This window comes from Microtus pennsylvanicus, chromosome 21 (assembly GCF_037038515.1).
Source record: "Microtus pennsylvanicus isolate mMicPen1 chromosome 21, mMicPen1.hap1, whole genome shotgun sequence".
Taxonomy (NCBI): Eukaryota; Metazoa; Chordata; class Mammalia; order Rodentia; family Cricetidae; genus Microtus; species Microtus pennsylvanicus.
Genome location: NC_134599.1, coordinates 22,770,429 through 22,784,748, shown reverse-complemented (window position 1 = coordinate 22,784,748; position 14,320 = coordinate 22,770,429). Strand labels below are relative to the sequence as shown.

The 14,320-nt window shown below is 41.4% G+C and overlaps 1 protein-coding gene across 4 annotated transcripts in view; it reads right to left on the bottom strand.

The window, feature by feature from the left end:
* Positions 1-9,023: 9,023 nt before the first annotated feature.
* Positions 9,024-14,320, bottom strand: part of Spast (spastin) — a 47,936-nt gene continuing 42,639 nt past the window's right edge. For all 4 annotated transcript variants that reach the window (XM_075954969.1, XM_075954971.1, XM_075954970.1 and 1 more), the window contains 2 exons: positions 10,463-10,503; positions 9,024-9,328 (listed from right to left, as the gene is read on the bottom strand). In XM_075954969.1, the coding sequence (XP_075811084.1) occupies positions 9,206-9,328; positions 10,463-10,503 (164 nt within the window). In that variant the 3' untranslated portion in view covers positions 9,024-9,205. The remainder of the gene's footprint in view (positions 9,329-10,462; positions 10,504-14,320) is intronic.

Sequence of the window (14,320 nt, the reverse complement as noted above, 5' to 3'; positions counted from 1 at the left end):
GCAACCTCGGCTTGTTCAAGAGATGGGGTTGCGATTGCCGGACAGCTCGCCGAGGGAGAGGGTAGGCTTTTGGTATCACGCTAATATTCCTGTTTTCAAAATGAAGAAGCTGTAAGATTAAAAGATGTCACAGTAGGCCTGGCGGTGGTGGTGCACACCTTTAATCCCAGCACTCAGAATGCCTAGGCAAGCAGATCGCCGTGAGTTTGAGGCCAGCCTGGTCTACAGAGTGAGTTCCAGGACTCAGGACAGACAGCCAGGGCTACATAGAGAAACCTTGTCTCGAAAAACAAAACAAAATCCTCCACACGGTTTCCACAGTAAACACTTAAAATCATAAGGACTCGAGTTCTATCCCCAGAACTCACGCAGGTGGCCAGGCTTGTTTGGTCCCGGTGCTCAGGAAGCAGAGGCTTATCCCAGGGGCCTCAAGCTCAGTGGCCCTATTTCAAAAACCAAGGTGGACGTCAGCCTTAGATACAAGGTTGTCCTCTGGCTTCCATGTGCACTTCACTGGCCAGGGTACACACAGCATTGCCTGCGTATAGTTCTAACGCTGAAGGTTGTGAACGGAAGACTGTACGAAACAGCGACACTCGGTCTCAAAAACCAAAAAAGAAAGGAAAACAAAACAAAAAACACCACAAAGGGGGCTGAAGAGATGACTCAACGGTTAAGAGCTGACTGCTCTTCCAGAGGTTCCGGGTTTGATTCTCAGCATCCACATGGCTGCTCACAGCCGTTTGCAACTCCAGTTTAAGAGGATCAGACACCAACCACCACTAAGCCCTTATGGAGCACAAGTGACAGGCACCGGTTTAACTGCCTAAACTGGGTGTAGACCTGTATGGAACCCGATAGGATCAGTGGCTGAGGAAGGAATATTGAGTTCTAGCATGTCTGTGCTTTAGAGTAGGTTCGCCGTCACCCTCCCGAATTTAGTGAGGTCATCCCAAATTTAAGGAGAAAGTAAGGGATTGTAGCTGGGTTCCATCCCAGCAATACAAAACAAAAAAATGTTACACACTCAATGTGGTGCCCTCCTTGGAAGGCTGTGGCAGGAGACAGAATTCAAGTCACACTTCACACAAAAGTACCAAAAGACATGAAATAGAGTAGCGTTTGTTAGAACAGTTTCAGTGGGAGGAGATGAGACAAGGTAAGGGTAAAAAGGACTAAAATTCATTATATACTAGGAAACTATCCAAGAATGAAATATTTTAAAAATCAGAAACATTGCTCAAGTCATATCTATTTCACATGCTGGTGTGAACGCAGGATATTTTGTTTTTAGCTTAATATACTCTAGCTCATTCTCTAACAGTTTTATATCTCTATGGTTTCTTTCTTATGTAGTAATGTCATCGAAAACTAAGACAGTGGTATATAAAGACTATATTTGGAGACCTTATCTGTTAGGCATTGGTCTTAGGGAAATTAAGAGACATACACAGAAAGAAAAAAATGTAAAACTATTCATAAGTAGTATATCAAAAGTAGGGTAATATCTGGTGGCCCGTGCTCATCCTAATAGTTGAGGGTAGCAGAGGTAAGCAGAGTTCTGTGAGTTCCAGTTCGGCCAGAGCTTCACATGGATACCCTGTATTTGAAAAAAAGGGAGTGGGGGTATGTTATTAAAGATTGACAGAGTGGTTGATTCATAGTGGTTGGATAGGTTCTTAAAGTTACTTTGTGTTCAGATGTCTGAAAAGGCCAGAAGAGGGCATTAAAAAGTCTTGGGGCTGAAGGTAAAAAGACTTGTGAATCACCAAATGAGGAGGGGATTCAAACTCAGTCTTGATGATTGGGCAGGAAGTACCCTTAACCACTGAGTCATCTCTCCAGCCCCTCAGAAAAGCTTCTTCAGAGAGATGAGACTAACATCTAAATGATAAATATTCTTGGAAAATGACTTTTCCCCAGGCAGAATAAACCAGAGCAAGCATCTTGAAAAGGTGCACGGTGAGATCTGAAAAGTGATAGCATATACTGTATGAAAATCTGGATCATGACTTCACCAGAGCAAGAACTGTCGAGTCAGTTAGGATCCATTTAAATCAATCACTTTTAGTGAGACTGTGTCTTAGATAGCCCAGGCTTTCCTGAAGTCACTATGAAGTTAATGATGGCCTTGATACTTCTACCTCTTCCTCCTGAATGCTTGATTACAGGAAAATACAAACACAGCCCATTAAATTTTTTCACGGGCATGGGAACACAGGAAAGAGGCAGAAGAAAAAGCCAATGAAACTCCAACCCAAGCAAATCATAGGTCCTGTTAAGCCCCCTTAGATTAAAATCCAATTATTAAAAATACAGACTTCTTTCCACAGTTCTATTTCACAGTCCTGAGCATTTGTATCCACTCCAGTGTGTGACTAACTTGCCTCTTCCTTTTTTTTTTTTTGCTTTGTTTTGTTGTTTTGAGACAGCGTTTCTCTGTGTAACCACCCTGGCTGTCTTGAAACTCACTCTGTAGACTACGCTGGCCTCAAACACACTGAGATCCACCTGCCACTGCCTCCTGAGTGCGGGATTAAAGGCGTGTGCCACCACCATCTAGCTTCCTAATGCCCATGTTAAATGGCCCATCATTTTAGGTGACCTCTTCAAGACACTTGGTCTGACATCCAACTCTGGGTTACCTCAGGAACAATGATTTGAACTCCAGCTCGAGACAAACCCTCAGGCCCCAGACTGTTATCCCAAGAAGGTCCTGCTTTTTTAAGATAGTCTTTGGTTGGCATCTGTAAATGAAGATTTAAAGCTAACTTACCCCTATGTATTTCCTAACAAATGGTTTCACTGTTGCTAGGGAAATTAAAGACAGATGTGGAGTCTTAAAATCCGCATTTTACAGATTTTGGGGCTCAGTGAACATAAGTGTGTGGTAGCTTTTGACTATGGAGAAACTGAGGCATCACATTTTCCCCATTTCTCATCTGCATTCTTCTTCTCTTCTGTACTTCAAGTCACAAGTACTGATACGGTCCCACTGTCTCAAACCTTTTCTGTCCTGTACTCTTGTTCTGTCTGTATCACTGGCTTAGCATTAAAAACATTGGATAGAAAAAACGAAAAGGTGCCAGGTGTAGTGATGCACACCTTTAATCCCAGCACCTGGGAAGCAGACACAGGTGGCAAGTTCCAGGACAGCCAGGACTACACAGAGAAATTCTCTCTCAAAAAACATGACATGCATTTGTTTCTTTTTTTTGGCAGGTTTTTCTTTGGTTTTGTTATGTTTCTCTGTTGAATATTAGGGTCTATTGTCTCTTTCTATAAATTAACATGTTCAAGGCATCTGCTGTTCATCCCCCAAAGGGGGTGATATGAGAATCTGTTTCCATTTATTCTGATTGTAGATCACATAACTTTCCTTTGGATACTTGGCGTCTGTTTTCTTGTAAAGAATATTGCCTATTCTGAATCTACACTATTAAAAGTATAACCATGGTACTGTGAAGATACTTTAAATTGCGAAGAGTTTCTGTTTACTTTGTCTCTAAGTTTCGATTTTTAGTTTGCTTTTTTGAGACAGGGTTTCTCTGTGTAGCCCTGGTTGTCCTGGAACTAGCTCTTGTAGACCAGGCTGGCCTCAACTCACAGAGATCCACCTGCCTCTGCCTCCCGAGTGCTGGGACTAAAGAAGTGCACCATCACTGCCTGGCTTCAATTTTCAATTTCAAAACTATCCCCAAGCAGTTTTCTTGTGTACACTTTGCTGTCTTTGTGTTGTTAGTTTTGTGAGACAGGTCTACTGAGTAGCCCTCCCTGGATGGCCTGAACTCTCTTTTCTTTTTAAATTTATTTATTTATTTATTTTTTCATTGAGAAAAGAAAGAAAAAAAAACAAGTTTCCACCTCCTCCCAGCCTCCCATTTCCCTCCCCCTCCTCCCACCCTTCTCCCCCTCCTCCCACCCTTCTCCCCCTCCTCTCACTCCTCTCCCCCTCCCTCTCCAAAGACCAGTCAGGGTTCTCTGCCCTGTGGTAAGTCCTAGGTCCCCCCCCCATCCATATCTAGGAAGGTGAACATCCAAACTGGCTAGGCTCACACAAAGCCAGCACATTGCGTAGGATCAAAACCCAGTGCCATTGTCCTTGGCTTCTCAGCAGCCCTCATTGTTCGCCATGTTCAGAGTCCAGTTTTATCCCATGCTATTTCGGTAACAGTCCAGCTGGCCTTGGTGAGCTCCCAGTAGATCAGCTCCACTGTCTCAGTGGGTGGGTGCACCCCTCGTGGTCCCGACTTCTTTGCTCATGTTCTCCCTCCTTCTGCTCCTCATTGGGACCTTGGGAGCTCAGTCCAGTGCTCCAGTGTGGGTCTCTGTCTCTATCTCCATCCATCACCAGATGAAGGTTCTATGATGATATGCAAGATATTCGTCAGTATTGCTATAGACTAGGGTCATTTCAGGTTCCCTATCCTCAGCTGCCCAAGGAACTAACTGGGGACCTCGGCTTGGGCTCCTGGGAGCCACTCTAGGTTCAAGTCTCTTGCCAACCCTTAACTAAGAATTGTGCTTCCGTGCTTCCCTATCCAACCTTCCTTTATCCCAATCCTCCTTTTTCCCCAAGTTCCCCCCATCCTCCCCTTCTCCCTTTTCTCTCCCCATCTCCCCTTACCCCCATCCCACCCCACCCCCAAGATCCCAATTTTCTCCCTGGCAATTTTGTCTACTTCCCATAGCCAAGAGGGTAACTATATGTTTTTCCTTGGGTTCACCTTCTTACTTAGCTTCTTTAGGATCACCAATTGTAGACTCCGTGACCCTTATTTATGGCTAGAAACCAATTATGAGTGAGTACATCCCATATTCATCTTTTTGGGTCTGGGTTACCTCACTCAGAATAGTGTTTTCTATTTCCATCCATTTGCATGCAAAATTCAAGAAGTTATTGTTTTTTACCGCAGCGTAGTACTCTACTGTGTATATATTCCACACTTTCTTCATCCATTCTTCCATTGAGGGGAATCTAGGTTGTTTCCAGGTTCTGGCTATTACAAATAATACTGCTATGAACATGGTTGAACAAATGCTCTTGTCATATGATAGGGCATCTATTGGGTATATTCCCAAGAGTGGTATTGCTGGGTCCAGGGGTAGGTTGATCCTGAATTTCCTGAGAAACCGAAACACTGATTTCCAAAGTGGTTGCACAAGATTGCATTCCCACCAGCAATGGATGAGGGTACCCCTTCCTCCACAGCCTCTCCAGCAAAGGCTATCATTGGTGTTTTTTATTTTAGCCATTCTGACAGGTGTAAGATGATATCTCAAAGTTGTTTTGATTTGCATTTCCCTGATCGCTAAGGAGGTTGAGCATGACCTTAAGTGTCTTTTGGCCATTTGAACTTCCTCTGCTGAGAATTCTCTGTTCAGTTCAGTGCCCCAATTTTTAATTGGGTTAATTAGCATTTTAAAGTCTAGTTTCCTGAGTTCTCTATATATTTTGGAGATCAGACCTTTGTCTGTTGCGGGGTTGGTGAAGATCTTCTCCCAGTCAGTAGGTTGCCTTTTTGTCTTGGTGACAGTGCCCTTTGCTTTACAGAAGCTTCTCAGTTTTAGTAGGTCCCATTTATTCAATGTTGCCCTTAATGTCTGTGCTGTTGGGGTTACACATAGGAAGCGATCTCCTGTGCCCATCTGTTGTAGGGTACTTCCCACTTTCTCTTCTATTAGGTTCAATGTGCTGAACTCTCTTTGTAGAACAGGCTAACCTCAGAACTCAAGAGTTTGCTCACTTTTTGCCATTTGGGTGCAGGGATTAAAGACATTCACCATCATGACAGGCTTATTTGTCTGTTTTGAGATAGGGTCTAAGAAACCCAGGCTGGGAAAAACAAAAAAACAAAAACCAAAAGAAAGAAACAAACAAAAAACCCCAGGCTGGAGTTTCTTAGTAATTTCAATGGAATTTAAGCAAAATAGGCCTTGAATTGGCAGTTGTCAGCCACCCAAGGCCTGGGATTACAGGAATATGCTCAATTTGATCAATTCTTTGGACTTTGCTATCTGCTGGGTTCCTTTGAATATCCTGCTAGATAAGTAAAATTTTAGAAAGTACCGATGATTTGAAAGGAATCAGAATGTGTAGTTGATGTGGGCTAACTTATCCCATGCCTTTCCAAGATTTCTGTTCTCATTTCCAGCTGTCTCAGAAGCCTGAGATACCTTTTCAACTGAACAAGTAGCTACCATTCTGCTTGAATTTTACTTTCAAATGAACTGCACAAGCTGGAAACTGACACATAACAGAACTCTTCAAACACTGGGATTTTTGTCACTTCTGACTAGTTTGCTTTGCTCTTCAGAGCCTTCCGGTCATTGTTATGTATATTTTGTTCAGAGTTTATTACCATAAGAGTTACAAAAGACTCCATCAAATTGCAACCTCTGAAATATCAAAGATTCAAACTATACAAAATTAAGGCAAAACCAAGTTTATCATTTATTTACAATAAAATTAATTAGGATAAAAACCCATTTTATGCAGCTGAATGTACCCTTTAAGTCATTCCTTTTGTAGAAGTAAAAAGTTAAGACTAAAATTGAGACAGACATTTAAAGGAAAATAATCTGCCTTAAGAATCCGAAAAGCAAACTGTAAGCCATTCATTCTACAAAAAAGTTAGTTTTGTATGAAACATAAACAATTTTACATTATAAACAAAGAATACCACTTTAACTTAAAATTTAACTTAAAATTCTGTTTGTCCAGTTACACCTTAAGCACAAAAAGACGAAAATAAATCCAATTGGCTTCTAGTCTCGGGAAAGCTTTGTAGCCCTAGCAGATCTGGAAAGATGGTATTGAGTCTTTCCTCTGGCTCAGTTAGGTCATCAGTAAGTTCACCGAGCTTACCAGGACTCCGTCATGTCAACATGAACACACCCAATCCTTACTTTTTAAACATCATCTTGAACAATAAACAGAGCTCAATACAAAAATCTAAAATTAATATAAATTAAAATCTAATGTTAATTTGGAAATCCCCAGCAAAATCTATACTTACTGAAAAAGAACAAACGTCCCAGTGTGGGGTGCACACTGGCATCCCAGCACTCGGAGGTGGAGGAAGAAAGAGGAATAGGCTACTCATTGAGTTCTAGGCCAGCTTAGGCTCCATGAGACCCTGTTTGAAAAACAATAACAAAAAGCCTAAAATAAACCTGGGTCATAAGACATCACAGAAAGTGTTCTCTCATACTGGCTGAACCTCCTGCCTGATGAACAAAGGAGCGTCTACACACTGATGACAGTCACACGGTGATACCTGTGACTCAGTTTAGTGTAACTCAACTTCTGCACCTTTTAGACAAAGGAAAATTTTGTTACCTCTTAAAACTCTTCTGGAAAGAATCATAAACTAACCCTAACTTTAAAGACTCTTCTATTGTAATAACTGACCTGGAGCCTGTTCAATACATAAACAGTGGCAATGCTGTCAATCCCTTCCTAAACGAAAACACAATGAAGTCTAAGCTTTGTTGTAGACATCTGGGTTAGAACTGCTGCACCATCACCACAGGCTTGCATCGTCAGCAAGCTCTAACGATGCTCTAACATCTGGAACCTTGAACAGACACTAGTCAGAACCAAAAATATGCACAGCTTTGGTTTAAATTGTTTTCCTATTTATCTAAACTTCATTTTTATCATTCAGGGGTGTCTGAAATCATGATTAAAAGAGACATGACTTAAATTACAGCCATAAACAGCATATGCATCTAAGAAATAAACCATCTTCTATGTTTAAATAAAATCTTTAATAAGACCAAGAGTAAAACTGAGGATGTAGTCTTTATCATAAATTTTTACCTGGGGGAGGACAAGTGTTTTAATGTATTTCCTCAAACATCTTTCTTACATGAGAAGATGGTGTTACTACCACAAAACCATTCTTTCTACCTATGATATTTTACAAAGCATCATTTAAGCACCAAAGAAAATTTCTGTAAACAAACTTTTAACCAGTAAACTAATGGCAAATATCATTTTGCCTTTATACAATTCTTAAAAGGCCACACATGAGCCTCTACTTCCTATAATGCATTTTTGTGATAAAAGTCCAGCCATATTTATACAAACAACAAAGAATTACTATACAATTATGGAAACAAAAGGTAGATCAACAAACTAGAGCTTTTTAGTTAAAAAGCAAGAACAGGAGACCTATAAAATATATGCCGTGTAGAAAAATTCGGATTTTTAAGTTTCATGGAAGGAATGGCAATTAGTAAAAAGATGGTAGTGTCACTGGCATTTAATGATCCTGTTAGGAAAGTAATCAGCAATAAACTAGAAATGTGCTACCTCCTAGTATGTCCCTTCTTTCACACTGGTGCAATTTATAGCACTTAACATCAGCTCTCTAAAATACTAGAATAATTCCAACACAAAAACTAAATTCCAGCTGGAATAAATTAAATCTGCAAGGGATTTCTGGTGTATTAGAAAAAAAAATACTGCAGGGCACAGGAGGACTGACCTACATGTTACATGACAGAGTGACTCAAACCTTCAAACCTTTGTTGTGCCAGATTCTCTGTTGCTATAATATTGCTTTCTAAACTGTTTGGCAGCAAGGCAATAAAATAGAAAAACAAAACATAAAAGAAAGTACTAATGGTTTAATGTTTGTATATCTAGGTTGAAAAAAGCCTTGGCGTAGCTCTTTCTTACTGCAGATGGAAAAGGTTTCCATTTGGCACGCTGAAGTTGTAGGAAAAGCAGGAAAGAACTCCGAGTGGTTGGTAACTAAGGTAAGGTAACAGGGAGCTAAGGGAACCAGAACAGAGAGTGTTGAAGAAAAACGCCGGAGACAGACAACAGCGAGCTCTTTGTGTCTACCAGTCACTGTCTCTGAAATACTTTCATTTGAACACAATATACAAATTATTATTTACATAATGATTACTCTCAATAAGGAGCTAGAATCTATTTTTGCTGTGCTCTAACTAACAGTGCCCACTGAAAAAAACCATTGACCACCAGGCAAGAAGGCCTTAAACAAAAATTCCATTCACATTGCATATTTTATTTAGGTCTGTCTTTTTGTTCCTCTTCAAGTTTGGTGCGCAAAAAGGAAAACTCTAAAAAGTCCTGTAAACGAAGTCTGAGTTCCTGTGGCTGATAACTTCTCTGAAGCTCGTGTTTCTTGTTAAGTAGAATGTTCTGCAGGCTTACAAAGGCATTGCTTTAAACAGTGGTGTCTCCAAAGTCCTTGTTCCAGCGGATGTATGCTTCTAGGGTTTGAGGGCTTACACTGCGCTTTATCTTTTTTAAGGACTCTGTGAAGTCAGATAATCGAATATTTCTCATCTAGATTAAAAAAAGGTGACATAGAAAGAAATGATGAACATGTATGCAGTAAATAAATTAAAATGGAACTTTGTTAATTTTATAAGATAAACATATTCTTAGAAAAATCATGCTAATCATTTAAATATATTTTTATATTACATATTAGGCAAGTTTGCTATACAAGACACCTACAAAATCTATGCCAATACACTGTTATTATTTGTATATTAATATTTCATAGCATATGTTTTCTTCACTAAAAAAAAAAAAACAGAAGACATTAGAAAAAAATCTGACAAAGCAACAGAAAACAAACCTAAATTCTACCTCTGGGATGTATAATTACAGTGGTTTGAGTGAGAATGCCTCCCACACCCCACTCCCACAAGGCTCCGATATTTGAATGCTTAATCTAAAGTTGGTGGAACTGTCCCTTGTTGGAGGAAGTGTGTCACTGGGGTGCTCTTTGAGTTTTCAACAGCCCATGCCAGGTGCAGTATGTCTCTTTCCTGGCCTCCTTCTTGCTGATAAAGGCGTAAGGTCTCCGCTTCAGTGCCGTGCCTGCCTGCCTACTGCCATTCTGCTATTTTTTCAAGTTGCTTTGGTCATGGTGTTTTGTAACAACAATAGGAAAGTAACTAAGACAACAACCCAAACTTATTCTACTTCTGGTTTTTCTCTCCATCGTGCCCTAAGATTGCACACTGGTCCACCTTCCATTCCCCACAAGTATATCTCTAAGTTCATACCAGGTTCATCACAAAGGAAAAGGGTTGGTTACAATAAACATGAGCTGGGAATGATGCTTTTTAGCAGCATATGAAGCTTCCTACTATTGATATTGCTGAGAACCCAACACCAGACCTTTACACGTGCAAGGCACACACTCTATCACTAAGCTCCATCCCTAGGGATCCTCCTAACATACGAAATCACGTTTCTTGTAGCTTTTCACTCAGTGCTTACATAACTTGATTAAATGACTACATTTTTAACCATTACTAAAATACAGCATAGTAACTGATTTATAAGACTTATATATTTAAATGAAACAAAGTTAAAATTGTCTTGTTTCTAATTAAATAGAGTAGAAAAATTTACAAGTCTTATAGAGGATTCAAATGAAGAAAAATAATCATAAAATATACATACCTCACTGGCAGACATATTCTTCACCTGCTCTGGTTTCAGTTCTGTAAAAGATAAGTCAGATACTTAAAAAATATTTTAAGTTTAAATTTCGTATTGGCAAATGTAAGTACAGTGATCTCATAGTACCTGTGCAATGCACATCATTAAAGTCAAAAGACATTCGCACAGACAGCACATACAATAAAAATAGTAAATGAGGAAATGTAGACATTCAGTTTCTTGCATATAGCTCCAAACCACCACTTATAAATTTGAAATAGAAGCCGGGCGGTGGTGGTGCACGCCTATTTTAATCCCAGCACTCGGGAGGCAGAGGCAGGCGGATCTCTGGGAGTTCGAGGCCAGCCTGGTCTACAAGAGCTAGTTCCAGGACAGGCTCCAAAACCACAGAGAAACCTTGTCTCGAAAAACCAAATAAATAAATAAACTTGAAATAGAACTAAGAAGAAAGTAACTTGTTTGTTATAAAAGATTTTTGTTGCTGTTGTTGTTTTGTTTTTTGTTGTTGTTGCTGTTTTAGGGTTTTGTTTTTGTTTTTTGTTTTTTTTTCCGAGAGAGGATTTCTCTGTGTAGTAGTCCTGGCTGTCCTGGAGCTCACTCTAGACCAGGCTGACCTCAAACTCACTGAAATCCACCTGCCTCTGCCTCCCAAGTTATTTTTTGTTTTTCAAGACAGGATTTCTCTGTGTAACCTTGACTGTCCTAGAACTTGCTCTGTAGGTCAGGCTGTCATTGGGCTCAAAGATCCATCGCCTGCTTCTGCCTCCTAAGAGCAGGGATTAAAGGCTCACACCACAACTACCGGGCATAAATAAATTAGTTGATGTGTATGGGTGTTTTGTCTGCATGTGTGTCGTTGCACCACATGCACTACCTGTTAAATATGGAGGGCATTGCAATTCCCTGGAGTTATAGTTGGTTTAGAGTTGCCCTGTAGGTGCTGGGAATTGAATCTGGATCCTCTGTAAGAACAGCCAGTCTTCCTAATTACTGAGTCATCTCACCAGCCCCTAGATTTAGAGGCTCTCAATGCCCAGCACTGCCAAAAGAAACAAACCATCCAGTTTTCTTGCTCCTTAGTCACTATAAAAAATTGACACATCAGAGAAGTTTATTTGCAAATTGCTCTCCCATTTCTACTTTTAAAAAAAAGAATTATTTTTAATTTATGACTCTGTGTGTGCCACATGTGTGAAAGTACCTCAAGAGGCCAGAAGAGGGCATCAGATCTCTGGAGCTGCAGTTACAAGTGGTTGTAGGCCATCCAATGTGGGTGCTGGAAACCTATTTGAGTACTATGAGAGCAGCAAGTGCTCTTAATACTGAAGCCATCTTTCCAGCCCCCATTCCTTTTTTTTAATTATTATATCATATGTTTTAGGTGTTTGCATGCATGTATATCTGTGTACTATGTGCACGTCTGTTGTCTGCAGAGGCCAGAAGACAGATGGTGTCAGAACCTATGGAATTGGAGTTAGAGTGGTTGACAGCCACTCACTATGTGGGTGCTGGGAACTGAACCTAGGTCCTGTGGAAGAACAGCAAGTGCTCTAAAGCTCTGGGCCATCCCTCCATATCTGTTCTGCATTTCTACTCTTGACTAAGAATAAAAGTCTCATTTGATGCTTAGTCTGTGTATTGTTCTGCAGTTGGGAAAGCAGCCTGGAGGCAGAAACTGGTATCAGACTCAGTCACCCAAATCTGGTCAGTCACTCTGCTCACTGGAGAATCACTTCTTGTAAGTAAGTGTTAGCAGTCAGGAAGGAAGGAACATCAAGGACTGACTGTTTTTCTGGGAGCCATTTTAAGTATACCAGCGGGTACTTGTTGAGAAGATGCAAACTGCTTGTGCCCTGCCCATTGGCTGACTGTCGTGCCCGCCTAGACCTGTAAGGAAGACGCAACACTGGAGCTCTTCTTGCAAGCAGTTTATTCAGGACCTTGTTCACAGCAATCTTTCTCTTTCTCTCTCTCCGGGCAAACCTCTTCCAGCCCTTAAAAAGGCACAGGCCGCCAACCTCGGATTGCCAGGTGGGCACTGCCCATAGGTCCACGCATATGCAAGCAGCTGACAATCATTGCGTGATAATAGCATGAGTCAGGCCTTAGCCGTAATAGGAGTTGATTATCACAGAGAGCACTCGCTTTCGGGATCACGGAGGGCGGGAGCCAGCACCATGAGGTGCGGCTCCACGCAGCTCTCTACACATAGCCATCAGGTGTGGCTCCACGCTGCTCTCTACAGCTGACTGCTTCTGGGAGGTGGAAATGTATCCCCTTTGTGATGGCCTCCAACATTGTGATCTTACCTTTGGGAGAATGAAAGAATGTGCTGAGGCAAGACTGGTTCTTCGGGAGTTTTTTTTTTTTTTGTTTTTTGAGGAGGGGGAATCTAACTTTGAGGAGATTAAAATATTTCTGTTGTTGAGGACCCTCTACCCCATGGGGACTTATCTTTGAGAAGTTCAGAAGTATTTCTTCTACAAACATGGGCTTCTGACAGGGACCTGGGAATCAGTGACCATGTGAGGACCTTCTAAGGATTTTTTGTAGGACCAAGACTTGGGCTTGGATATCTGTTCTACTATTATGTTTGTCTAAGTACACTGTCTTAAGAATTTGTGCTGGGCGGTGGTGGCACACGCCTTTAATCCCAGCACTCCCAGCACAAGGGCAGGTTGGTCAATACAACAAGTTCCAGGACAAAATCTAAAGCTATTGAGAAACTCTGTCTGGAGGTGGAGGGTGTTCTCTGCTGTTGATTATTTCCTTGGATTCCAGACAGCTAGCTTTACTTCTTTTCTTCCCATTTGTTTTCAACGTTTTTGGTATGTATGAGCCATTATATATGCCTGTATGTGCACAAGCATGCACACAGAACTTCAGGGAAGAATGGCAGGTGTTATCTTCTAGTATTCTCTGTCTTATTCCTTAAAGACAGGGCCTTGAGGGCTGGAAAGCTACTCAGTGGTTAACTGTACTTCATAACAATTATGAAGCCTGGAGTTCTGATCCAGCACCTAGTGCAAGCCCTATGCTGCAAGGGAGAGGGACACAGTGTAATGGTCTCTCCTGTCGCTTTAAGAGACAAGCCACACCCATTCCCCCTCCAAGTACACTGAGGCAGGCAGATCTTCCTTCCTGCTTGCAGCCTGAGTTCCTTCTTTTTCCCTCACCCTCTCGAAGAGGCAGCTTCTGTCTCTCCCTCCCACCCCTCTGCCACATAGCCCACTGCTGTCAGCCTGCAGGGTTCTTGCTGCTGCAGCCTCTGGGGATCCGGCAGCACTTTTAATTAATCCATTACAACAAGAGGATTGTTAGAGTCTGCTTAATTCTAGTCTAGTCGAGCAAACCTGAGTCCCAGGCTCACAGAGATATCCTACGTGAAGGTAAAAGACCTGGAGTGACAGTCCAGGTCACCCGGACTCCCTCTTCTGGCTTCCTTGCTGGCACACAAGCATGTGTACTCACACACACATAAATACACAAACAATAAATCTAAAATAACAGTGACATAAAAACAAGGTATCTTGCCAACCCAGAATCTCAGTATTTGGTTAAGCTGGCTGGCTAGCTAATTTCTGGGAACTGTTCCCCAGTACTGGGGTTACTGGCATGTGGAGTCATATCTAGTTTTTATATATGCATGCTGGGATTCAAACTCAGGGTTGATTTCAGTTTTTTTTTTCTCGAGACAGTGTTTTTGCACAGCAAGTGCTCTTACCTACTTGAGTCATCTCCTAGCCCTTAGGTTTCTGTTGTTTATTTGTAGTACCAGGAACTGAACTATGGTCTTGGACATGTAAGGCAATCACTGAGCTGATGCTCTCTTTTACACTGGCAAGCCTTCATCTCACT